The sequence below is a fragment of the Lynx rufus genome, unplaced genomic scaffold (assembly GCF_022079265.1).
Source record: "Lynx rufus isolate CCGP_SWC_20201006 ecotype Redwood Valley unplaced genomic scaffold, mLynRuf1.p SCAF_2, whole genome shotgun sequence".
In the NCBI taxonomy this organism is placed as follows: domain Eukaryota; kingdom Metazoa; phylum Chordata; class Mammalia; order Carnivora; family Felidae; genus Lynx; species Lynx rufus.
The window spans coordinates 22,046,553-22,074,449 of NW_025814834.1; the positions used below are offsets into that span (position 1 = coordinate 22,046,553).

General features: G+C 36.4%; 1 protein-coding gene across 1 annotated transcript in view; it reads left to right on the forward strand.

The window, feature by feature from the left end:
- Positions 1-27,897, forward strand: part of ABCA12 (ATP binding cassette subfamily A member 12) — a 185,427-nt gene that overhangs the window by 90,512 nt on the left and 67,018 nt on the right. Inside the window, exons 8-18 of the mRNA XM_047085001.1 lie at positions 2,589-2,701; positions 7,119-7,194; positions 10,834-10,952; positions 12,053-12,159; positions 18,674-18,930; positions 19,033-19,145; positions 20,366-20,490; positions 22,338-22,511; positions 25,791-25,955; positions 26,514-26,724; positions 27,679-27,818. Of these exons, the coding sequence (XP_046940957.1) occupies positions 2,589-2,701; positions 7,119-7,194; positions 10,834-10,952; positions 12,053-12,159; positions 18,674-18,930; positions 19,033-19,145; positions 20,366-20,490; positions 22,338-22,511; positions 25,791-25,955; positions 26,514-26,724; positions 27,679-27,818 (1,600 nt within the window). The remainder of the gene's footprint in view (positions 1-2,588; positions 2,702-7,118; positions 7,195-10,833; positions 10,953-12,052; positions 12,160-18,673; positions 18,931-19,032; positions 19,146-20,365; positions 20,491-22,337; positions 22,512-25,790; positions 25,956-26,513; positions 26,725-27,678; positions 27,819-27,897) is intronic.

Consider the following 27,897-nt stretch of genomic DNA (forward strand, 5'->3'; position numbering starts at 1 on the left):
ACTTTTTTAACATGACTACTATAAAGTTTAAATATGCGACTTGCATTATATTTCTGTTGGAGAGCCCTTTATAAACAATTTTTTAAAGTTAAATCTTCTTTATTATTTATTGTTATTAAACTGACAATGTCATTAAGAGTCATAATTTCCTCACCATAAATGGCTATATACCAAATTAGGGTCTCTAGTTTATCTTACTCTTGTTGATAAAGTAAGAGGGATAAATGAACTTCACAAAAACTGTGAAGTCATTTCCTTCAACAACTTTTTCTTTTTTGAGTTGTAAATTGTTTTTAAACCATCACCAAAACCACATTATACAATATTAACATTATGACATAAATTAGCAAAACTGAGAATCTCAAAAAAGTCAAGAAGTATAAATGGAGAAAATATATGTGATTTTCACCATTTATGAGGAAGCTGTGCTGAAATCCAAATCATGAGAACTCTTAAAATTATCTTTAAGATAAGTTATCTTTTGATAACTTCCATTTTTCTATGGTAAAGAGCAGGAAAAAAATCTATGAAGTAAAATAAAAATATTTTGATCAATGAAGGGTTCAAAGGATTTCAGAGAGGATGAGGGCCAAGTGTCATTATTTTTAAGTTAAATGTCTTGTTAGAAAAAGATGAATTAAGTCTACTGACATTTTACTAATGATACTCACAACAATAATGTTGACAGCTTTAATGAGATTGCCAATTGTTCAGTCTTTGAAGGTGTTACTGTGAAACAACCGATCAGGTGAGTTAGGCAGAGGGCCAATTTGGGAGAAAGCTAGTGGCAATCTATAACCTGAGACCATCTAACTAGTCTCCATGGTCAGAAAGGTTCAACACAAAGTCAGAACCGGGAGATTTTTAGGGCAAATATAAAATGCCTGAGGTATCCATTGCTATGTGTATAGAGCAGAGATGAAAAAAACACAGCCATGCCTCTATGGCGAGACACAATAACAGGTTAATAATTCCGTGGGCTCTGTGCAGAAATGTCCTGCCCTTCTCCTCTCCAGCCATGTTGGGGCACAGTTTCTATGCCGGAGACAAGATGAAGAATAGAAAGAACATAAACTTTGAAATTAGACAAAATCAGCTGTACTTATGAATAACTGGATATTATGTAACTGTTAAAGTTTAGTTTTCCCATTGTAAAACAAGGCAAATAAAATGGACTTTATGGACTTATTAGAGGACTAAATAAAATTACATATATGCTTATATGCACGTATACACATATCTATCTGTATACCTCATACTATGCTAGAAACTAGAAGACACTCAATTTACTTTTCTAAATACAGCTTTTATTCATAGCTAGGGAGCTGACATTAAAATGATCCTAATCTATTAAAAATTTCAAAACTTGTAGAAAACCATGAAAGTGTATACACATACTATATCTGTTGCTGGAGTGAGCCTTTAGTTCACTAGGATACATAGGGAAAAACTATTAGTTCCATGTGTACATTTAACTTCACAATGGCAGATTGTTAATAAGCCTATTGTTCTAGTTACTACTCATGTAAGTTAAAACATTGCCCTTGATTATTGATATAAATCACAGTATTTGGAAAATTCAGATGTACAATGACAGCTTTTTTTTAAATGTACTAATGACAATAAAGGGATAAAAAAAGACATTTCTTAAGAAACAAATTGCTTTTTGAAAATGTAGAATGAACTCAAGCATCAGTGAATTTGCTCATTGGCCATCCCCAGTGCAGACCACCCATCTTATTTGTAACATAAAAACTCTAGGAAAATAGTGCCAGTTAGTCTGGATATTAATTTTGAGCCACTCCTGGAGTAGTGCCTATGGGACACTTAGAGAATAGAATGCAGTTTTTAATTAGGGCAAGCTCCGTTTCTTTTTCAAAAACATTACCATTTGTCCAGCAACAGATAAATATTTATCAAATGCTTAAATAATTATTATTCCTGAAATGGGGTCCTTTCTCTGGGCTTGATTTTTTTATTTTATTTTCTTTAGAGAGAGAGGGAGAGAGAGAGAGAGAGAGCACAAGGGAAAGGGGCAGAGGGGCAGAAGGAGAGAAAGAGAGAATCCTAAGCAGACTCCTTGCTCAGTATGGAGCCCAATGTGGGGCTCAGTCACACAACTGGAACCATGGGCTGGGACCATGACCCGAGCCCAAATCAAGAATTGGACACTCAACCAATTGAGCCACCCAGGTGCCCCTAGGCTTGATTTTTAATAAAAATAATTTCCAGTATTTAAATTTTCCCTTAAATAGAAACAATGCCATCATTTCATTGGACATAGCTATTCCTAACCACTTATTTTTAAGTCTTAACAGAAACAATTGATGTGAACTTCACTCCCTTACTTTTAGGCTTTGAGTCCTGAGTCTTTAGAATCGGGGAAATGTAAAATGCTCTGTCTGGTTCAAGAGCATTTTGGGGGTGTTTTCTGCATTAATAAACAAGTAATTAAACAACAAAAGCAGTATCTTGTCTTCTACGTTATAAGAATAATTTACTGTAGCCATTTTCTCCTTGAATAACCTTTGGTTTCTGTCTGCAAACCCTGACATGCAATCTGGTTTAATTGTTTTTTGACTCGTTAGCGCACTGCTGGTCGTGCAGAAGGTTTATCCACGTGTCACAACTAACGAAGGTTTCAAAACTCTCCATAAATCTGTTAAACATCTGTTGTACACTTTGGACTCCCCAGCTCAAGGTACTGTATTTCCATCTAACTATATCCAATTATGTGTCACAAAGCCTGTTAGAAATATTAAAAAAAAACAGAATGCAACCAAAATAATCATTTATAGATAATATTATTCTTAGGTGGGCAAATTTGCCTCACCTAAATTTGGATCTCTTGCTAATCAAAGAATATGAGAAATGGCTAGAAGAAAAGGCTGTGACTTTTTAGGATTTTTATTTAGGTGAAAATTATCTCTCTTAGCTTATAAAACTATGTTTATGCTTTGTATGGAAAGTAAATATTAGGACCAAGCCTCAACAAAAAGATTTCTACTACTTTTTGGAGCAAAAGCCTACATTGAATTGCACTATTTTTACCCTCATTTCCAAATATTGGCTTTCTAATCAGGATGAATCTTTCCTTGGTAAAAATATACCCTCAACCAGCCATCTTGAAAATACTTGATGGACATCAGAGTGTGAATATTGATATAAATCTGCTGTCATTCCCAGCAAGACAAGCTATAGCATGTTACTAGTGAGTCAGAAAATATCACCTTTGCATATACACAATAGCATTATATACCACACACGTGGAAATACACAGATATATATACACACAGACACATATAGGCAAAGATTTAGGGCCATAAGGAATAAATACCTACTTTGAAGTACCAAGTACAATGTTTGGTTAGCATTTACCTCTTCTGAATGAGTTTAGAATTCTGTTTTCTCAGCTGAGTTTGTTAGCTTTCAAATATGTAGACTTTACCTTTGGATTACAAGTTAACTATCCTGAGAGCATCAGGTCACAACCTGATTGTTCATTATACTATTCCTCATTAAACTACTAGTTTTCATATGAATAGCAGGTTTTGATATTCTTCGAAGACTTTTCATTGGACAGTCTGACGTACTTTAGAAACCAATTTCTGTTAGGCTAGAGCATTTTTTTATATTTACAATTACAGAATTAATGACTAGTTTGCAAGCTTGATTGTGGTAACATTTAATGGTCTTGACAAACATTGGAAAAAATGCTTGCTCTTTAAATAAAAAGTCCAGGCCAGAAAACCAGGCAGTATACCAATAAACACTAATTATTTCCTCTGTATTTTTTTATTTGCATTTTGAAGACTTGAGAATTTCAAGTTTCTTCGTACCACTCTTTCTTTTCATCTTCAGATTCATACCTTGTAATTATATAAAGTAAAGGGATAAAGTTAAAAACATTTTTACAAAGGACAAAAGCTCATCAGTGCCTTGCTAGAAGTCAGAGAAGCAACGCTTCTTATTAACTGAGTTATCCAGACACTTTTCCTGGTGAACAGTACAACTCAGTTTTCAATATTCACCAGTGGCCGTGTTTCATGTCTGTGAATATGCTAATGATTTGGGCATGTATTAAAACATGTCATTGGGCAGTCAAGTTGACAAGGAAATACATCAGAGAAATGTGTTGTTACTTACAAAATTTGAGGTGCTTACATGTGTTTGTTTTTTAATTTCCTATACTTGTGACTTCACCAGTCTGAGGATTAATGCAGTAGCATTAATATCAATTCCTGAAAGTCCTTAACCCCAAATCCCTACCTGCTTGAGCAGAAATTTTGTGGCCTTTGAAAAATTCTTCTAGGTATTTCTGGGAATCCTTCAGGGAACTCAAATTTGTCCTTGAAAGCTGAACCAGTGACCCTGGTTCAACAGTGCAGGGGTCTCTAGCCCCAAGTACAAATGCCTGCCATGATGCCCAGACCACCTTGTGCTTGGTCTTCATGACTTTTGGCAATATCCGTGAAATGAACACACTTCTCCTTTGGCTTTATATTCAGTTAAGCTGGAGTGTGGTGATGTTTCATAGCATAGTTGCTTGGGTTCTCATGTATGACAGGGTCCAGATAGCTTTGAAAATCTCATGCCACTCTTTTGAAGAAGGAAAATAAGAGATAGTACCTTTTGTGTCAATGCTAAGTGCTTTACTACCTTAAATCACTGTTCTCATGAAAATAAGTCCATGAGATAGAATTATCATTCTATTTTACAGACAAGGAAACTGAGGCAAAGGGAGGCTGGGCACTTTGCCTATGCTGTCCACCCAGCAAGTGGCTGAACTGAGATTAGATCTCTCTGTCCCCAAAGCCAGTTGCCTTGAGTTCTTTGCCAGACGGCCTTACTCACATTTACTTTCTGGGACATACACACTTGATTCCAGGCTATTTCTTGGGGTCATGCAAGTACCTGCTACCATCAGACCTCAGAACGGCTTCCATTTTCAGCCACTGTGGAGTTTGATTCACCATGTCAATTCCTTTCCACATAAGTTTTTCAACAGGCATGCCCCCATTCCTCTCTCCACTCTGCTTTTTACAGACCTTTCTGTCTGTCTGTGATCCAACACACTTCAAGTTTTCTTTAGGAGACTTCTCAGCAACCATGAAAATATGAAGATTCTAATAAACAGAAAGATTGTCCCCTAACTTCCTGTCTTAATTCTCAGCTCTGCCCCAGTGAAGATCCCTGCCTCACAGCTAATATGCTTTAGTGTTTCCATTTATAAACACCGAGTTTTGAGAGCAGGGATTATCTTTGTGACTCATTGAAGTTTGCTCTTTGACAAAGTAGTAAATTATATGAAATTACTTCTTGAAGTAGAAACCCATCTTTACTAATGAAAAGAGGTTATCTGTGCACTAGATTTCTTTCTATGTCTGTGGGTACCATTTTCAATTATATCTAATCCTACAAATAAAAACAGAAGTGAAGTAAAATATCACTTTTTAAAGATCTGTAAAGGTTTCCACTTCATTAAAGCCTATTCAGTACATTATTTCTTCTAAGATATTTTATAGTTCAGGGGAAATGTCCCTAGTCAACATCAGGGCCAAGTCTATCATTGATATGTAAAATTTCTGTTAGTTACACATTTTAACAGCTTGATGAGGAAGAAAAACTCCGTAACCACATAGTATACAAATGCCAATAAACCTGCTCAGCATTACATAAGAATTCAAACTTAGCAAGATTTGATCTTGGAAAAATGGTTTATATTCTTTTACATTGCAGTGTAGAAATATCAACAGAGACCTATCCTTGATTCTTCTATATATGCATGCCAAGAAATAATAGGTACTACCATTATTAATTAGGTTTATTTATTCTGGATATCTTCATTCTTGGTTCTTTAACTCACTGATACATTGCTATCGCTAGAGCAGTAATATTAGCTGCACCTTGAGTGGAGCACTGGAAAATTCTGCTCTGCTGAACAGGAAAACTGAAAAAGCTCCTGTGCTAGATACTAGGGATGGTGCAAACATTACTCATACACCACTGATACAGAGGTGGACAAGGAGGTCTTTCATTTAGTGATAGTCTTTTTCAGACCATACTAATTTAAATCAACTCAGTGATCAGCACCAGAAAAGTATGGATGATTGCATACATTTGCAGTAGGACCTTTATAGAAGGCTTTAGGACACACTAACTAGGGACAGTGAGAGAACTATCAATGCTTACTAGTAATAAAATATCTGATTGAAAGAGATTAGATCAGTGTTAAAAAATACCAGCACTGAAATATACTGGATTATAAGGAGTAAGTAGTGTCTCCAGAGAAGATGGAAAGACTTGATACCTTTTCCCTGAAGGGGCTGAATGAAAGCCTTGGATTTATGATTTTTATTTATGCAGTAGCCATTAAAAGTACTCTGATGTTCAATTTTTCATGTGAATTCTGTTGCACACTTATTCTTTTTATGATACAGTGTTATGTGGCAAGCGGAATCAGAGACCTATTTAACTTTGAGGGGCAATTCACAGTGTTGAATTAGACATTCCCATATGGTTTCCATTAGTTAGCGATTGCCTCCCACACTTTGAACCTTCATATTATTTGAGACCACTCAGAATGGTTCGTTAATATGAGCCAATTTGCATTCACAGCTGCATTCAGTTGAAATCAGTGGCTGCTTTTTGAAAGATGGAAAATATAGATTAGTGATAGCAGATGTTTCCTAAGGCTATATTCTTGACAACTGAAAGCAAAAAAATCCAGTGACCGGTAAGACTGAAATTGGCCTCATTTGATTAACAAATCACGTGGTAGACAATGTGCATTATAGTATTCAAGAGTCATCTATGCATACAGCTTTTAGGATAAAATAATGTAATGTTTTGACAAATGGAGAAAGAAGTTCTTAGAGATGCATGTGCTTGACCATTAGGGTTTTCTGATTAGCAGGCATCTATTACCTATAAATATCCTGAATGTCTCCAACAAAAAGAGCATAGACATCTTTTGTAAAACTCTTTGGAGAAAAATTCTGCAGATTTTTCTGTATTTTCTTCCCATTTATTTGACCTGTGATGATGTTTTGCTAAGAAAAATACTTCCTTGAAGCAAGCATGTTAAGGGTTCACCTATATAAATGTCATTTCTTTAGGTGGCTCTGGCAACACAACACATGTGTGGAGTGAGGAAGATGGGCAGTTATTATCCCCAAGCAGCCTGGCTGCACAGTAAGTCTTTCTTTGCTGTTGGTCTGTTGGTTTGTTTCTAAGTTGGTAGGTAACTTGTCTGAATAAGCAATCAACACAAGTTATAAACATAATTCTTTTATCAATTTGTAAGACTTTGAAACAGAAAAATTCACTGTTGACTGACCAAAGAAAAGGACATAGTTGGAAATATAGTAAAGTCAAGACTTATTTTCTCATATTACCCAGTGACCCTTGGTAATGCGGCATGAGCATCTCCTGTTCAGTTGTATGTCCTGTCTGGATTGGTTGCCTAATGTTTCTGTGGAAAATCTAGATAGAGGTCCAGTTTCCAACTTCTTTAAGGTCTTTCATTATGAAAGACAGATAAGCATCCAATTTTTCATATCATGATGTATTTTGGTTTTGAAAAATCACAGTATTTCTCATGCCAGTCAAGGTAATACAAAATTGGTTTGCTTCCCTAGCATTCGCATAGGTAAAACTGTTTATAGATAATATAATTTTGTACTCTTATTGGGGCATGTAAATATGTTGTCTCAGAAATAGGCAGTGGAAATGACAGCAGCCTTGGCTTCTAAAGACCATTAATGTAAGCAGTGCCCTGAAGTAACTGTAATAATCATGATAGAAAATGCATGCGGTTGCCTGTAGAAGCTGACTGAAGTAAATTCCTATAGCTCAAGGCAAATTTAGGGATTAGATGGCCTGTTATGTAAAGGTTGTTTTGGCCTGATAAATTATACTATTGAAATTGTTTGACTTTAGTCCCAAAGGATATATTTCTGTGCTGATGGAAATTTGTACAAATAAAATCAAATAGTAGGACTTATTTTTAGCCATTTTTTTTCTAAAATAGGATCTATGCAGTTGTTTATAAACTTTCTATCATTTAATGAGAAGCTGTCAACTCTGGGTAAATTCTAGGGAAATCCCTTCCATAAACAACCACCTCCTATTTCTGCTCCCACCGTTCTCCTCCTCTACGGTGGCTGAACCTAGTGCTCCTTCCAGAGTAGTCAAGCAGCCTTGGGCAGTTTCCCCCTGGCTAGACCACCGTGTTCCAAATAGGCAGGTCTTTGAAACACATTCCCTATATAGCCATCAAAAATATATTTTTTAAAACCTTTGAACTGAGACAACTGGATGCTTACTGTTGAAACCAGGTACCTTTCTCAGAGCCTTGAGGCATCCATAGCATTGATGATGTTAGCGCTTCAGACCACAAATTCCACAGTGTAGTTGTTGATAGCTAGCTGACAGTTTATTAGGAAGAATTCAATACTTTTAACATGGCTCCTGTTGAGATTGATGAAGTTAAGGGAGTTCTTATCTTTGGACTTCCTTTCCATTCCCACTTTAAAATAATCAGAGTGGCAATATTTGGCATAAAAGTTATTTTAGTCAAGAATTTTCTAAAGAAGTCTGCTTGAAATATCTCTCCCTCATAACTCTTCTCCATCTTGATTAATTTTGTTCTAAGTTTATTATTTGTATCGTTCTGTGTGTGTGTGCATATATGCATGCTCACTCATGCACACACATAAACTCATCTTTTACCGCAAACATTCTTGAAAAGTAGGTAGGATTATGTACAAAAGACACATAAATTAAATGGTTTATAAGAATAATTGGATGCTTATGCTAAAGCAGTGGCACGTAGATGTGGAATCTTAATTTGGGGAGTATATTAAATCCAATCATCAAAATCTTGGCAATCAAATGTTCTTTCTGAAACTAAGAGAAATGGCTTAGATGATATTTCAAGGTCAGTTTTCGTGCAACATTCTTCTGCTTCTTCTATTTTAAGCTTGAAAATTCACCATGAGAATCCCTTGTGTCATTCCATACTAGAAGGTTAAACCGATATTTTGCTATTGAGCACTGTACTAAGATGCAAATGGCTCAGTGCTATACTAAGTACTACAGAGAAAAAGACAAACACAAAAGAAAGGCAGTATTGGCAGGAGAGAGTCTGGCCAGGGAAATGCCTAAGAAAAAGCAAGAGGGCTTGGAAATGGTTACTTTTTTTTTTTTTTATGTGGAGGCTATCAGCTGTATTTAAATGGAGGTTAGCTATCTGACCAATTAACTCTGCTCTGACTGCCAAATTAGAGACTTTTCTTGCCATAGATTTTTTTTCTTTTTCTTTTTTTAGTTGTTTTTTTTTTTTAATATTTTTGAGAGAGAGAGGGAGAGAGACAGTGAGTGAGTGGGGGAGGGGCAGAGAGAGAAGGAGATGCAGAATCCAAAGAAGGCTCCAGGCTCTGAGCTGTCAGCATAGAGCCCAACACAAGGCTCAAACTCATGAACCTGAGATCATGACTTGAGCCAAAGTCAGACACTTAACTGACTGAGCCACCCAGGCGCTCTTGTTTTTTTTTCTTTTTAAAGTTCTTCCAGGATCTGGTTGTATTAACCCACATCTAAATATCCTAAAAGTGCTTTAACGTTAATGAATACATTTTCTTATATGTTTCTAGCTACACCAGGATAAGTCTCTTCCATTAGTATTTGAATAAAATCTAAATTAAACATCTGACAGAACTAGTTAATTTGTGTATTGTGCAGTTTGATGCAAAGCAGATGGTCCCCAAATCAGCTGTTGACATTTATTCTATCTCTCCTGTACATAAAATTCAATCGGAGACACTAAGGGAAGACGTTACAAAACAAATAGAGAGGCAGCCTAAGAGTTGAAGTGGCTGAGCATATGCAACACACACATACTTACTCACGTGAACTTATGCCTCAGAAATCTTAGGCTGTCTTCTCATATGCCAGTCACGGTGAAAGAAAACCTGAAAGTGGTTAATTTGAAAACACGGAATTGGTTGTTTAAAGGAAAACAAAAGGAACTTACATTGTTGTCAGATTCCCCTATTTTTAAAATCACAATTAAATAAATTTAAATTTATTTGAAGAATGTTATAGGTGGATGGGATTAGCAGATCAATTCAGCCCTCTACCTCTCATTTGACAAGAGAAGAAACTGAGACCCAGAGGGGGGTTGGCAGACTTAAAGGTGGGGGAGAGAAAAAGGAAAAGAAAATCTACAAGACTCACTGGTTGTACTTACATTGAAAATTATTCATTGTTAATAAAAAAGGAAGAAAAGAAAAGAAAAATTATTCATTGTTTATCTGAAATTCAGGTTTAAGTAGGAGTCCTATACTTCATCTGACAACTCTAGCCCAGTAATTTTTTTCTTTCATATGAATGTGCCTAGAAATAATCTTAAGATCACTTATCATTGGATATTAAAATAATTAAATACAATGGTAATGCCCATGGAGAGGTAAATGCTCAGAGGATGAAGAACCAGTGTGTACTTAGGTTGTATGAAGGAAGATATTCTACTTCATAGTGTTTTAATGCCCAAGTCAACCAATGCGCAAGTCAGCCACTGCGCAAGTCAACCACTGTCCAAGTCAACCACTGCCCAAGTCAGCCACTGCCCAAGTCAGCCACTGCCCAAGTCAACCGCTGCCCAAGTCAGCCACTGCCCAAGTCAACCACTGCCCAAGTCAACCAATGCCCAAGTCAACCAATGCCCAAGTCATCCATTGCCAAAAAACCAACAGTTTAAATGACCTCAACAAAATAGCTTTGTTCTATTTTTATGTGACTTAATTTATATATTCTTTTCTAATTCTATAGGCTTCTAATACTGGAAAATTTTGAAGATGCTCTCTTAAATATATCAGCAGAGAGTCCTTATATTCCTTACTTGGCATGTGTGAGAAATGTCACTGACAATTTGGCCAGGGGATCACAAGGTAATACTCTTCTTAGTAGTCAAAATGCTGCTTATGGTTCTAATTCTATTATAAAGTAGTATTTTAAGACATTTGCTTAAAAAGTAGAGAAAAAAGCTTTTAAAAGATCTTAGTTTCCATATGCATGAGTTTCAGTTTGGTAGTTTGATATATAAAGGGAATATCTAATTGTATTATTAATACAATATCTAATTATATTATTAATACATATTATTAATACGTTATTACTTTTGTTCCTGCTGCTAGTACCACCTGGCTTCCTGGACAGACTTTAATGTATGATGGCCATGTAACAGAGAGTATGACAATGGCCACCCAGACATACTTGCCAAGTTTCTAGAATTATTAGTAGTTCACCTAACCCTTCATGGCATTTTCTGTGCCCTTAATAGTCTTAGTTATCAAAAAATAATGAGAAATGATAATATTGACTTCTAAAAGCAGGTGTAAATTACATAAACAAAGGATTTTTTTGTGGCAGACTGGTTTTACTTCCCACCCTTACACACTGTATTTTCAATTTTCTGCCTACATAGACAACCATGAAGATGACATTTAATCAAATATTTCTTTTCCTTTTTAAAGAAAAATATCAATTTTCTCACATTTTTCAGAGATATGCATTCACTTTCCCCACACCAAAATAGTTTTTTGAGACCTAATGGTAGGCAAATAGCGTAACAAGTATTTAAGTGTGGTCTTTGTTTACTAGCCATGAGTTAATCAAGGTGGGAAGGGCATGTCTGTGTCACAATGATTATACAATCTATTCTCCCCCCAAACACTTCAACTTAACAGTATATCCAAAAGTCAGAAATAAAAGCATACTCAGTTCACAAGAGCCAAAAGTGCGTTAGCACCTTTGCTAGAAATATTTTTGTCTCTAAGCAGAGTATCTATGAATATTTTAAAAATAATGAACTCTGTAGTCTGCATGGTTCAAGGAAAGGTTAAATTTTCACTTGTCTTATATTTAGATTGAATGAGGCCATTATCTTAGAAAAAACTTGGCAATAAATTAGGATAAAGGTGTTTTTCAAATGGGTTTCCTAAATGACCTTGCAGTTCACATAAGGTAACTCTTCTCTCTTCCTTTACAGAAAATTTAAGACTCCTGCAGTCCATAATTTCATTTAAAAAATCTTTTCTTCAAAATGGTTTTTATGAGGATTACTTGTCTTCAGTTCCTGAAGTCGTGAAATCAAAAGTAAGCCATGAAAGAAAAAATAAATAAATAAACCTCTACATTTCCTGTAATACTCTGGCAAGATGTATTTTCAGTTTAAAGTGTTTTTTTTTTTAAGTTTATTTATTCATTTTGAAAGAAAGAGATCGTGAGCAGGGGAGAGGCGGAGAGAGAGAGGGAGAAAGAAAATCCCAAGCAGGCTCCCTGCTGTCAGTATAGAGCCCAATGACACGGGGCTCAAACTCATGAACCGTGAGATCATAATGTGAGCTGAAATCAAAAGTTGGAAACTTAACCGACTAAGCCACCCACGTGCCCCAAGATGTATTTTCAGTTAAAATTTTAAATCTGTATGTTCATAAATATTGGTCCTATTTTGACTAGATTAATGCTAGAAAAGGGGCACAAAAGTGTTTTTGTGCTATAAAATGGCATTTTGTTTTTAATTAACAGATATCTCTGAGTGAAATGACCCATAAGAGCCTAATTACAGTATTCACATACATAAAGGAATGACTAATAATATAGCTATCTCATTAAGCTTCATAATTTCAAAAAAATATTCAAAATATAATTTCTAACTTGAGATGTCCTCAGTTTTTAAAACTATGAAAGTTGATTTTAAAAGCTGATGTTTAGACTTAGCAGTGTGCAGAAATCTCAGAAGTAGACTAACCTTATTTTTATTGTCATCAAAAGCAGAAACCAATAAATCACATTAAGATGTATGATATTTAGGGCTCCTGAGTGGCTCAGTCAGTTAAGCGCCTGACTCTTGATTTTGGTTCAGGTCATGATCTCACAGTTAATGAGTTGAAGCCCCACATCAGGCCCCCCACTGACAGTGCAGAGTCTGTTTGGGATTCTCTCTCTCCCTTTCCCTCTGTCCCTCCCCTGCTCTCTCTCTCTCTCTCAAAAATAAATAAACTTAAAAAAAGATGTATGATATTAAACAGAGGGGGGAAGGCAACAGAAAAAAAATTTGTGATCTCTGAGGTTTCAGTTGGTTCATGTTTATCTATCATTCTTTGCCTAGCTCGTGCATATACTATATAAGTTATCATGATATTCACTTCATTTCTTAAATAACCCTATTAAAATTTGAAAACAGTTTTCCTAGTAAGAACAGCAGTTTAATTGAATTTATGTAGGCAGGGATAAAGCAAAATTAGAACTGGTTTATTCAGGGCAAGCAAGATGACTTTCTGTATAGTCAACATGGTCTAATTAAGCAAGCATCCAAAACATATGTCCATGTGTATTACAAGTAAGTATGCTAGTTAGATTACATACATTTTTTCCTAGTCTTCTACACAAATCAAAATTTCTAATGTACTTAATTTAGCACTATCTTAATTTGTTTGTGCAAATGAGAAGGAAGTTATGCATTCATCTGGAAAATTCCTACTCATCCTTCAAGGACAAGTTTAAATGTCACTTCTACAATATTAGAGTATTGCCTTTCTCCCTGTTGCCCAACCAAGATAATGGCTTTGTGTGCACATAATATTTATCCATTCATTCATTCTATTCATCATCTGTGGTCCCATAACACTAATCTGTTTATTTAAAAGACATAATCTCTAACCCCAAAGTCCTTATAGCAATCCAGGGTAGCGGATGGAAAAGCAGACCAATAATTATAACACAGTGAGATAAGTGTTGTGGTATGTGGATGGACAGGAGTCTGTGTAGGGAGGTGGGATATTTAACTCTGATTATAGGGGATGGAGGTGAGGAGAAGACATTTCATAGAGGAGATAATGCTTACTCTTGCAGGCTGTGTAGGACTAGGTTACAGTCCTACATGCCAGACATAGAGCCCTGCATTTGTTAAGACAGAGGTATGATCCTGAAGACAGATACAGGTTATCTGTAGTCATGTGTCCAGCTGGAGCAGAAGGAAAGGCAGCTCCAGAGAGCCTGGGCCCGGATCCCAAAGGCCTCTTTTGACTTAGTCAAGGAGTTTGAATCTGATCTGGAAAGTTGTGCATTTGAAGATGAAATTTGCATTTTAGAAAGAGATCTATCTAGGAAAATTATGGAAGTCAGGTTGGAGGAAAGCCAAGTAGGTGATTTTTGCAGTAACCTAAGCAGAAAGTGAGGCCCTGTACTATGTCAGTGGCAGAGAATAAAAGGAAGAGACAGTTTCAAGAGTGTTATGGGAAGTTAGGTGACACAACATGGCAGCCAGTGAGGTGTGAGGCATAAGAAAGAGGAGTCTGATAACAGATTTCTGGCTATTGGAACTTATTACTTCACATTATAGTTTGTTGTATAAATAAGGTCCATTTCCATCACTTTAGAGTGTGAACTCTGATAAAATTATGCGTTCTACATCTCTAAAGCCCCACATCAAGCACATAGTAGATGCTTAAGACAACTCATGGATGTATGAACAAATGAGGGTGCTAAAGTAGAGCCCTGGTGATGTAAAGAGTTCTGGTGATGTAACTGTGTTACCAGGACAGTTATTCATTGTAGTTCTCAACTTGTGAAGTAACCGGTCAGCACAAAATATACAGCAGGGAAATTGAAACAACACATTCTCAATCATTTACACTAATAGAATGGGAAATAGATGTAAGAATAATTTAAAACAGCATCCACATTTTGGATATACTGCTTCTCTTGAGGGTTACATTATAAAAAATGGTCTAGAAGCCACAGATGTGGAAATAAACTGCAATCCTGTCCCTTGGGTAGAAAATCCATTGTCATTTACAGCAAGCATGGCTGCTATCTGCAATTGACAGAATCCATACATTCCAAGACTACAAGCTCTGTCAGGAACATTGCTAACATCCCTTCCTATGGTATTCTCAGCACCTGGCATATAGTCTGACATGGGGAAAATATTCAGTACATATAACTGAAAGAATGAAGACAAATTCCTAGAGATGATTTAAATTCCCTGCTTTGCCTTCTCTGGTAATTGGTATCTTAATTGTGACAGTCAAGGCCTACCCATTCCAAAACTTTATTCATGGTATTTCTAAGAAGGTTTAGACCCTTCAAAATGTCAAATGCCTGCCATTCAAAGGTGACTTTTTCTTCTGTTCCTACCCCTCTTTTCTAGCCCTAACATTGCACTCTTCTTGAGCTTTTTTGTTTTCTACCCCTTTCATTGTGGGGAGGTTAACTTCCTGGTTGGGGAACTATACGTAAAATGGATATTCTGCCCATGTTGGGCAGAAATGTGGGCAACACAATATTTTTATTGTAACATCTTTAAATTTTTAAATAGGTTCCTTTTCCCCTGCATTTACTTGCCAAGGGCCCAGGAGCATTGCTGTTTTATCCTTTTTATGCCTATGATATTTTGAAGTCTTATTTAAATGTAGCTTACATTTCTGACTCAGATGCATTTGGGGACCATGGCCCTGGGGAATTCAGTCACAGGTGGACCTGGAGTTAGTTATGGCTCATTGTTAAAGTTTAGATCTGAGCACTTACTCACTTTGTGGACCAGGGTCATGACAAAGGAGAGAAGGACTGTATATGAGGTGCTGACAAACCTACATTCTAGATTTGACACATACTTTTGAAGAGAAGATTTTAATTCTCTGAATTTATGATTGATTATTAATGATCCATGAAGCTTCTAAATGTTTAATGCATGTATTGCTTTTAGAAGAAAGTAGTAAATAATGACAAATACTAAATGACCGTTGGGTTATTCTTTGATAGATGTGCCCCACAATGCATTCCACATCATTGACCCTGAATTAAATTCTTATTTCAGAGAACCAATTTTATTTCAGTAGCATGGTTAGATTTCCGATTTCTCCTTCATTAACTTATATCTTATCAAACCAAGATTACACTGTATAGACTTTTATGGGTTTCTCATACATGTATGTTAAACTTGCAACTAAAAAATATATTTGGTCTCTACTAAGTAAAAATCATTCACATTTACTATGCCCTCAAAGCTCGATTGAAACAAATATATTGGGCTACCGGTATTTATCCTTTTTTTTTTTTTTTTTAATTTTTTTTTTCAACGTTTATTTATTTTTGGGACAGAGAGAGACAGAGCATGAACGGGGGAGGGGCAGAGAGAGAAGGAGACACAGAATCGGAAACAGGCTCCAGGCTCTGAGCCATCGGCCCAGAGCCTGACGCGGGGCTCGAACTCACAGACCGCGAGATCGTGACCTGGCTGAAGTCGGACGCTTAACCGACTGCGCCACCCAGGCGCCCCTTTTTTTAAAGAAATCATTAAAACTCAGAGTAACTGGGTGGTTAGTTGGTTAAACATCCGACTGTTGATTTTGGCTCAGGTCATGATCTCATGGTTCATGAGTTTGAACCCCATGTCAGACTCTGAGCTGACAGTGTGGAGCCTGCTTGGGATTCTAAATCTCTCTCTCTCTCTCTCTCTCTCTCTCTCTTTCGCTTCCCACCCCCCCCCCTTCACACTCTCTGTCTCCCTCAAATAAATAAACTTTATTTTAAAAAAAATCACTAAAAGCCACTGGAGTACATGGCAGGGAGGCTTGGTTTTATTTATTAAAAGGTTAATCATGTCTAGTATTTGGAAAGAAAGGAATAGAGTGGCAAACATGTAGTTAGAGCTGGTAACAATTGGGCCTGTAATGGAAATTTTCTCATAGCAATAAGACAAGTGAGTAGAAGTTTAATATGCATGAGGCCATTTTAGATAGTTCTAAGCCAGGAGTCAATTAGAATATTAAATACAGTAAAAAATAGACCAGTGATATTTACTATCTAGGATGATCAGTGTTTAATTACTACTGCCTACATGCAGTTACTATAAATCTTTCATCTAAGACATCATTGTATCTTTCCCATTTGATATATGGAAAGAAACATCCCTAAACATTTGCCTGTATCATAAAATATTTCATTTCTATCAAAATGCAACTTCTAATTGAAAATTGAGTTGCAATGAATGACACATATATTTGCTTCTTGAGATGTTGCTCCAAATTATTCAGCCTCTTAAAAGGAATAGCTCCAGGGTAGCTTCCAAGCACGACAGAACTTTCCAGCACTTTCACAGAACAAAGGCATCCAGTTTCCCTCAGTAGGTAAGAGGGCAGACGATAATGTCCAAAACAGTGCAGACACTTCTGAAAAACCAAGTGTATTCCCATCCATATTTTAAATGCAGTCTTATTGAAATGCATGTGATTCACATGCTGTAGTTTGTAAAAGGCTGTTTTCTTGTCAATTAAATTTTTTTTAATTGTGGTAAAACACACGTAAAATAAACTTTACTACCGTAACCATTTTCAACTGTACAGCTCGGTCTTCTTAAATACATCCATGTTATTCTGCAACCAATGTCTAGAACTCTTTCAATCTTGTAATACTGAAACCTTATGCCATTACAATAACTCCTGTGCCTCTCTCCCCCCCCATTCTACTTTCTGCCACTATAAATGTGATTACTCTATATACCTCATTTAAGTGACCTCATCCAGTATTTGTCTTTTCGTGACTGGCTTCTTTCACACAGCACAATTTCCTCAAAAGCCATCCATGTTTTCGCATATGTCAGGATTTCTTTCCTTTTGAAGGCTGAATAATAATATCCCATAGTATGTATGTACTACCATGTGTTTATCCATTCATCTGTCAGAGGATACTTGGGTTGTTTCCATCTCTTGGTTTTTGTGAATAATGACACGGGCGTGTAAGTATTTGTTTGAAACCTAGCTTTCAATACTTTTGTGTATATACACAGAAGTGGGATTGCTGGATCATATGGTAATTCTATTTTCATTTTTGAGGAAACTCCATTCTGTGGCTGCATCATTTTGTATTCCCACCAACAGTGCACGAGGGGTCTAATTTCTCCATATCCTTCCCGGCACTTACAATTTTCTTTCTTTCCTTTTTACTTATAGTAGTTATCCTAATGCGTATGAGGAAAAGACCCTTTTTGAAGTTCCAAGCCAAACCTGCTTTGCTCTCTGCTTTTCCACATGACTTAAAATACAAAGTAAAATATAAATTAGTTTAAGTATTTGTGATTTCAGTGAGATTAAACTGAACTACATCTTTTTAACCTTTGAATCTACAAGGTATGAGTACAGTTGGGAAATACAGGCCTATCAGGTCCAAAAGTTTTATAAAATTCTTAAGAAAATAATAAATCTAGGGGCACCTGGGCTACTCATTCGGTTGAGTGTCTGACTTCAGCTCAGGCCATGATCTCGCAGTTTGTGAGTTCAAGCCCCGAGTCGGGCTCTGTGCTGACAGCTCGGAGCCTGGAGCCTGCTTCAAATTCTGTTTCCCTCTCTCTCTGTCTCTCCCCCGCTGGTGCTCTGTCTCCATCTCTCTCTCAAAAATAAACAAACATTAAAAAAAAAAAGAAAATAATAAACCTCAAATGACAGGAAATAATGCTCTGTGGTAAAACTTGCCAAATGCCAACTAAATAAACACATATGCACAGTGTTGTTTTTTTGAAGTAAATCAATGTTGGTTGGCTATTTTCAACTACCAAATATTTATAATAATGTAACCAATCTACTTCTCACTTCTTTTCTCTTCTGGAAAGCTGTCTCAACTTCGAAACTTGACCGAACTTCTTTGTGAATCTGAAACCTTCAGTTCAATAGAGAGAATGTGCCAGCTCTCCGATATGAACTTTGGGAACCTATGTGAAGAAAGTGCGTTTCATGTGCAGCTCCTTGAAGCAGCAGAGATTGGCACCGAAATAGCAACCAACTTACTGTACCGTGACAATATTCTATCTAAGAAACTGAGGGATTTGCTTACTGGGGATCCAAGCAAAATTAATTTAAATATGGATTGGTAAGTATCTGCACTGCCTTTTTCTTTGGTGAAAGAAATCCCTTCTCAAATAATTATGGATATGCTTAGATCGATTTTATCTTCTCTTCTGCTTTGTTTCAGGTTTCTAGAACAGGCATTGCAAATGAATTACTTGGAAAATATCACACAGTTAATGCCGACCATAGAAGCCATGATGCATGTCAATAACAGTGCAGACGCTTCTGAAAAACGAGGTGTTTCCCCATCCGTATTTTAAGTGCTGTCTTATAAGAATGCATGTGATTCTCATGCTGCAGTTTAAGAAAGGCATTTTTGAAGTTCCCAACCAAACATACTTTGTATCTGCCCTCACACATGAGAAATATGAAGCTTTCAAATATGGTTACTTGTCTAAAATAAACACACAGAAAGCCAGCAGAGGATGAAATAGGGAAATTTGGTTTCACAGCAAAAAGATCTTCAAAATTTTAACTAGTTAAACCATTCACCTTTTATTTCTCTGATATATTAAAGTGCATTAGCTAGGATGGAATTTATTTACTTCTGGGAAAATAATCTGATTTAAAAAATAAGAAAGATGCGCTGCTGTCTATAGAAATCTCAATTCAGAACCTTCTATTAGTATTCTGAGCATGATGCATCATGCAATACGTTTCTTCTTTGCATAATACCTCAATACTGAAAAGAAAGGCATTCAGAGTTTTGGACAACAGGCAGCCACAAAATTGGAAGGGCACTAAGTCCAAAAATAAAGAGGGTATATTTGCATAAAGGAAACTTCATAAAGAAATTGAAGGATATTTGCAGAATGGAGATTATAATCTGCTAACATAAAGCCAAAATATTATTTGTTATGCATTAAATGACCCAGATATGAAATAATTATAATCACTGTCCTAAAAAAGTTTGAAGTTAAAAACATTCTATTTAAAAGTGAGGTAATGATTATTAAATCTCCTTTATAAACTCTAGTGTGCTGGGCAAAGTTAAGGAAAAATGCCCGGCAGTGTTATGTTATAGATTTAGCAGACCTGTCCTAAGTTGGCAGTTATTATATGATCTGAGGTTAAAAAGCATTTTGAATTTGTGTGATGTTTTAAATCAAATGGAGGGATGTATATTTAGTGCATTATGTGATCAAAGTCTGTGAGGAAATCATTTTTTTTTTTTGAATCAACCTTGTGTTGTAGACACCTAAGGAAAATTTATAACCCAGAGCAATCTGTTACCTTGGGTCAATGATTTCATAATAGGAACAAGTCTAAATCAGATAGAAATAGATCCTAAAGATGCAGAGTTTGCCAAGACTGGGAGACATCTGTTCCTGACACAAGGCATATACATTGAATGTATGTTTTAGTCTAGAAGGTTTCTTTAACGTTAGTATAATGACAAAAAGAATTACATTGCAACCAACATATGAGGTTGTTTTGTTGTTGTTGTTTCCTTGTAGGTCAGTTAATAGAAATGTTTAAAAATGTTGAGTTGCTGAAAGAAGAACTGAGGAGAACAACAGGAATGTCCAGTAGGAGTGTTGACAGCCTGCTGGCCATTCCTATCCCTGATAGCAGAGCTGAGGTAAGGTGCAATAGATCTGTGCTTCCAGCCAGATTTTACAAGTTTAAATGATGTTTAGTATCTGTAAGCACTTCTCAGTAAAACATGGAGAAGTTGCATGCAAATCTGGTGATTTTTCCATGCGAATGATAAAATTAGGGTCCAAATTCCTAAGTGGAGTTAGAAGAAAAATCTTGAAGCAAGACGATTATCACTGTCTTGTCTTTTCTGTCTAGTCTTCCTTTTCCTTCCTCTTCCTGTCTTTGTCTTCTCCCTTTCCTTGCACCTAGATGGTCTTCTTAAATAAGTGGTGCCGTCAATAATTCTTCATATTTCCTATCGCAATCATGTTTTCTGAGATAAATTTGCACAGTCTATTATGATGACATCAAAGTCAGATTTCAATAATCTAATTGGGAGAAAAAACCACCAGACCATTTACAGTTTGTTGAAACGAATACTCATCTTTGGTTTTTAAGAGTCGCAAGCAAGACAAGGCATAGTATGTAAAACAGAATCCGGAGAACTCTGGGCAAGTTTGTAGGTATAGGAAAGATGTTTTGGTGTGAAAATGAATAATGTCATTTCCTCATAGGCTGATAATAGGGTTTTCCACTTGAACTGTCTTTTCTTTTATCCCTTTTCCAAGTCCATTGTCTGAAAATGTCATAGAAATTTTCCGAAAGAACTGCAGAGCTTAAGGCCACATCCATTCAGAACTTACGTGTGACAGAGTGTGTCATTCTAAGCACAGTGCAGCTATTCTCCCATATTGGATAAAGTTTGTGGAAAGCCTTTAAGACTGCTTTTGGGAAATATGTAGGTTTGCTTGTGTCCTGTTCATTGGTTCCCTCATACAAAAATTAAAACCGCTTTGCCTTCCCTTTTTTTCTCTTGTTCTATCAAATAGTAGTTCATTGACCTTTTCTCTTTGATCTCACCTTTTGCTCATTTTATCCTAAGATCTAATTTCAGCAATCAATGTGTTTGGCTTCTGAAGAGCAGGTTCATTTTAGTAAACAAAAATATGTAAATGGGGAGTATGCATTCTTACTACTTTCAATAGGAAAGAGAGAAAAGTTCCAACAATTTTTTTTTAATGTTTATTTTGAGAGGGGGAAGAGGGACAGAAAGAGAGGGAACGAGAATCCCAAGCAGAGTCCAATGCAGGATGCGAACTCACAAACCGTGAAATCATGACCTGAGCTGAAATCAAGAGTTGGATGCTTAACTAACTGACCCACCCAGGTGCCCCTCAACAATCTTAAATTTTGTAAACTTTTCTCTTGATTTCAACTCAATGGCAATAGAGATGACTTCTGTCTTCTCATATTCATGCCTCACTTTTCACACACCATTACTGTCCAGGACAGTTGATTCATATTATTATCCAATTCTAGGTGTTTTTTTTTTTCTTTGCCCTTTATCTCTTGATGGAGATACCTTGAGATTATTATATAAGATTATAACTTCAAATAATTTTAAAAATGAAATGCAATTTGAATAAACTAAGTAAATTTTATAGGGAAAATGAGTCTTAAGCTAATATTTTTCCCAAACTTAACTCCAGATCAATTCTTGGTACCATCATTCAACCAGTTGTTCAAATGAGAAATCTCAGAATCATCACAGACACTTCTTTGACTCTTTTTCTCAATCTTGTTTCTTAAGCTTTCCACTGGACAATGAGCTGTCTATAGTTTTATTGGTGGTGATTAGTGGTTTAAATGGAAAAATTTTTTTTTTTTATTTGGAGGACAATTTATCATATTTTTAAGTGAAGTCTAAGAGTAAAGAAAAACCTTTATGTTAAGAGCTAGCTCTCAAAGGATTCACAACTAAAATATTTTTCTTCCTCCAACTTGCAGATTATTTCTCGTGTGTTCTGGTTGCATTCTTGTGATGCTAATATGACCTATTCCAAAATGGAGGATGTGATGAAGGAGTTCTGCAACCTGTCTGTTCCAGAAAGATCCCGTCAGTCTTACCTCATTGGTCTCACCCTTCTGCACTACTTGGACATTTACAACTTCACATACAAGGCAAGTTTCTGTTGATGAAATACTTTATATTCACAGTTTAGAATAAAAATATTTGATTACATGAGTATGCTCTCTGATACTCTAATGAATAAGATCCATTTATACAGCTTTTGGAATTATAGCTTTATTTTAGAGCTAAATAGAACCTTAGAGATCGTATACTGCATATTTGCACATTTTATAAATGGGGAAATTAATATTATTGCCTTATTAACTCTCAGTTTGTATATCCAAGACCAGGTATTAAATTTAATATATATTATACTAAAGTATGAGATACAAATGTGTGTGTGTGTATATTTTTTTACAGTGAACAAGCATTAATTTGGTAGAATAATAAAGATTAAAGCAGATTTTTTAAGAAAGTGGAGATTTGTTTGGTGTTAAAAATTTGTATGTGTTTTTTCCATCAATTTAGAAAGAGGCTACTGTTACTCAGGCAGTAGAATAAAATAAATGGATCATTATCAGAACTTAGAAAAGTCAGCAATGACTTCATCTTACAATAAGTGCATGCTTTATAAGTGCTTATGTAACACCAAACTGAAAGAAAAATATAAACATAAGAAAATTAAACATCTATGTTCACCCACATCTATACTAGATCAAAAATATTTACATATTATTGAAAACATTGCAAAAAGTGTTTTTCTCTTTACAGTAAGAAGAACCAGAAGCAATTTGGGTGACATATGTTGTTGAGACATTATAGAAAAGGGGATGAAAATGTTTTAGGACTAGTTATCAGTAATCCTGTTCTGGATTATCATTTTCCATACCTATCTTTCTGTGGTGGCCTCTTTTTTTTTTTTTTCAATGTTTATTTATTTTAGAGAGAGAGAGAGTGTGTGTGTGTGTGTGAGTAAGGGAGGGGCAGAGACAGAGAGGGAGACACAGAATCTGAAGCAGGCTCTAGGCTCTGAGCTGTCAGCACAGAGACCCATGTGGGGCTTTAACTCACAAACCATGAGATCATGACCCGAACCAAAGTTGGACGCTTAAACAACTGAGCCACCCAGGCACCCCTTCTGTGCTGGCCTCTTAACTGGGACTCCCTGCCTCCACACTTGTAACCTCCCTAATGCTACCCTTCCCTACCATTCTTAAACAGCCAGAGTGATCATTTTAAAACTTAAGTGACATTATGCCACCCCTCTGCTCATCACCTTCCAGTGGCTCCCCATTCTATTCAGGTAAACCCCCCAGATCCTACAGGATCCCCATAATCTGCAAACCCCCTTCCCATCTGTGAAATTCTCTTTCCTCCATGGTATCTCCTTGGGCCCATAGCTGCTATGTGGAACCACCCAATACTTCAAATGCCAGGAATAGTGCCAGGCCCATAAAGGCACTCAGCAAATACCCAGTAATTATACAAATGGTTATGTTTCGTAAACTATGACTTCAAATGCATATGAAGTGAAATTATTAATTCTGCTCATCTCAAATTTTATTTTTTAATTTTTTTCATCTAAAATTTTAATTCTTATTTTATAATGCCTCTGCAGAACAGATACTAAACCAAACATTTTTTGTTGAGTCTAGTAGTTAAATATGTACCTTTGACAAACAGAAGACCATTCCTACCTCTTTTAGGTGTTGCAAAGAAAAATAACGAAAAATTACTCATCGTTAGTCCATTTATTTCACATCAGTGTAAGAATGCCAAGAATTTGGGTAGCACTGGAAGAAAAACTGAAATGTTGATTTCAATTTAGAAAAAAACATGACTGTAATTAATAGCTGTGCTAATGAGGTATCTGTGTCTTCAAGATATCTCTCCAACTGCATCTTGTTCTCATAATGGTGGTCTTTGACTATCTTGGGCGTGTCAAGAACTGTCCCTCCTCATGGACCTCACACATCTTTCCCTCTACCTGTAACCTTCCTCTGCTTATTCTTTCTCTGGTTTGTTCTTTCTCTCCATTGCAAGGCCATACCGGAAAGAAAGGTCTTTTTTGATTCTTAGCTAAACTCCCCGTACCCCCTCATATTCCCCCAGTCTTTCATCTATTGATTTGTTTGATATCTATTAAACCAAAGCCTCTTGAGTGGAGGGATGATGTCAGTTTGTGTACCACCCAATATACCCATCACCTCACCCATGCTGGGAGCATAGCAGACACTCAATCAAAGTTTGTTGGTGAAATGAATCAGAGGATGAAGTTACTTTAAAATTTTACAGCATTTCCAGTATTACTTCATGCATCAGAAGAGCTTTATGGGATTGTGATAAAACCTGATAAATCACATGAGTTTTTTGACAGGGTTTTTCTGATTTTAAGGATAATATTATATGATCTTTGAGCAACAGCATACATGAAGAATTGTGTAATTGACATTTGCCTTTATGACTTTTAAAATCATTTAGGCAACTTTATTGAGGTATAATTTATGTACCGTAAAATTCACTTATTTGAAGTGTCCAATTCAATGATTGTGCAACCATTACCACAAAATAATTTTACCTTATTTTATTTTTTCAAAGTTCATTTATTTATTTTGAGAGAGAGAGAGAGCATGCATGCATGAGCAGGGGAGGGGCAGAGAGAGAGAGGGAGGGAGAGAATCCCAAGCAGGCTTTGCTACATCTGTTCAGAGCCTGACACGGGGCTCAGTCTCAGGAACTGTGAGATCATGACCTGAGGCAAAATCAAGAGTCGGGCACTCAACCGACTGAGCCACCCTGGCACCCCTACCACATAATTTTAGAATACTTCCGTCAACCCCAGAAAGAAACTTTGTGTCTATATGCAGTCACTTCTCATTCTGACCTCTAGCCCAGGCAGCCCTAATCTAGTTTCTATCTCCAGAGATTCTCCTTTTTTAGACATTTTATATAAGCGGAATCATATATTTGTGGTCTTTGTGTGTGTGTGTTTTTTCACTTAGTATAATGTTTTTGAATTTCACGCATGTTGCAACATGTGTCGGTATTTCGTATCTTTTTATTGCCAAACAGGTATTCTAGTTTTAGGGTGTACATTTTGTTTGTCCATTCATTTGGATTGTTTCCTCTTTTTTTTTTTTTGGCTCTTGTGAATAATGCCACTATGAACCTTCACATACAAATCTTTGTGTGGACATGCATTTTCCTTTTGCTTGGATAAATACTTAGGAATGGAATTCTGGGTGGCATGGTAAGCTTATATCTAAGTTATTTAATAAACTTCCAAAATTTTTTCCACAGTGATTATAACTTTTTAGATTCTTACCAACAGTGAGCGCAGGTGCCAATGTATCCACATAGATCATTTATTTTTATTCTGTTCCTGTTAGGTGTTTTTCCCTAGGGAAGATCAAAAGCCAGTAGAAAAGATGATAGAACTCTTCATGAGGCTAAAAGAGATTCTCAGTCAGATGGCTTCCGGCACACGTCCGCTGCTGGATAAAATGTCATCCCTGAAACAAATGCATCTGCCCAGAAGTGTTCCGTTAACACAGGTAGGAAAGCCACCCAGTAATGTGCTTCTTGGGAAATTCCTTTTGTCATATTAACTTTTATTTGACATTAGTTATAATACATGCAGCTACAAATACAGTACATTCAAAAAAATCACCTGCAGGGAAACTCTTCTAGTCTGGCAAAAGCATTGCCACTTAAATTAGCGAGGTTCAGCATTCTGCATTTACATTTAGGATACGTGTTTTTTTTTTTTTTCCACGTTTTTTTTTTATTTATTTTTGGGACAGAGAGAGACAGAGCATGAATGGGGGAGGGGCAGAGAGAGAGGGAGACACAGAATCGGAAACAGGCTCCAGGCTCTGAGCCATCGGCCCAGAGCCTGACGCGGGGCTCGAACTCACGGACCGCGAGATCGTGACCTGGCTGAAGTCGGACGCTTAACCGACTGCGCCACCCAGGCGCCCCAGGATACGTGTTTTAAAGGAGTTATGGAAGCTATAAGGATACTCTAAGCATTACCAGGTTTTCTTCTGTATTGTCCTCAGCAGCATTTATAGCTACATAATGTTAATAAATCGTGTATTTTTATCTCCCAGGCAATGTACAGAAGCAACCGGATGAACACTCCCCAAGGATCATTTAGCACCATCTCCCAAGCATTGTGTTCCCAGGGGATCACCACTGAATATTTAACTGCCTTGCTGCCCTCTTCTCAAAGGCGAAAAGGCAACCACACCAAGGATTTTTTGACTTACAAATTAAGCAAAGAACAGATTGCTTCCAAATATGGAATCCCCACACATACCAGTAAGTATACTTCAAAATTAGCAAAGTGACATCATCTCCTAACAACATTGTCCACTGTGTCTTAACCTTTCATAATAAATGAGGCATTAATTTTCCCCAGCACTTACACGGCACTTCCCACACTTCAGGCATGTTTGCACATTGACTGACCCACACGTTGCAAAACTAGAAGGTAGGCATCTCCATCTTAGGGGAGTTGAGGTGCAGACAGACTTAAGTAACTGGCCAAGGTCACCCAACGTGGAAGTATCAGAGCTATGAGTTGAGCTCAGCAGTCTAGCTTCTGAGTCACAACACTGAGAACTTGTCCATCACAACTATACTGTCCTTGCCAGTAAATAATGCAAAAACATGCCTTAAATCTGCTTACTCAACATTTTTCTTAACTTTTGAGAATTAGAAATTAGTCTCACACGTAGAAAAGCTCTGTGAATGCAGCAGAACTATAAACGCTTAGTAGCACATCAACACCATTTACTTGGGATGCAAAATTCTATCAGTTGAGCTCTTCCAAGTGATATATGAATGTTTAGTATATTCGTGCAATTGGATTGACTCATTTATTCATCTCTTTACTCATTCAAAATTTATTGAACAACTCTTATATATCTGGTACTACCCTAGTATCATATTTTTGCATACTAACGTATATATTTTTAAATTAAGTGTTGGTTGGAAGATACTCTGAAATGTGATTTTTCAAAACCTTTCTAACTCCTCTTGGCAAATGCCATCACTTATCATAGTCTTGCTTATTGGGTTAAACTCTCATACCTAAAGATTTGTTACTACACTTTCTTACTTTGATACCAGATGCTTCACAACTGTTAATAATAAAGGAAGTATAAGACATGCATCTGTGGGCGTAATAACAATAATCTGTGTCAATTTACCATAAGAAAATAGATTTTACATACACATACTAAATGGATTTTATTCACTTTTTCCTTCCAGCACCATTTTGCTTCTCCCTTTATAAAGACATCATTAATATGCCTGCTGGACCTGTGATTTGGGCTTTCCTGAAACCTATGTTGTTGGGGAAAATTTTGTACGCGCCATATACCCCCATCACAAAGGCAATAATGGAAAAGGTTTGACCCTTATAACTCACAGTTTCTATCTAAAGTATTAAGATGATTTTTAAAGTAGTCAGCTTCCAAATCTACTATA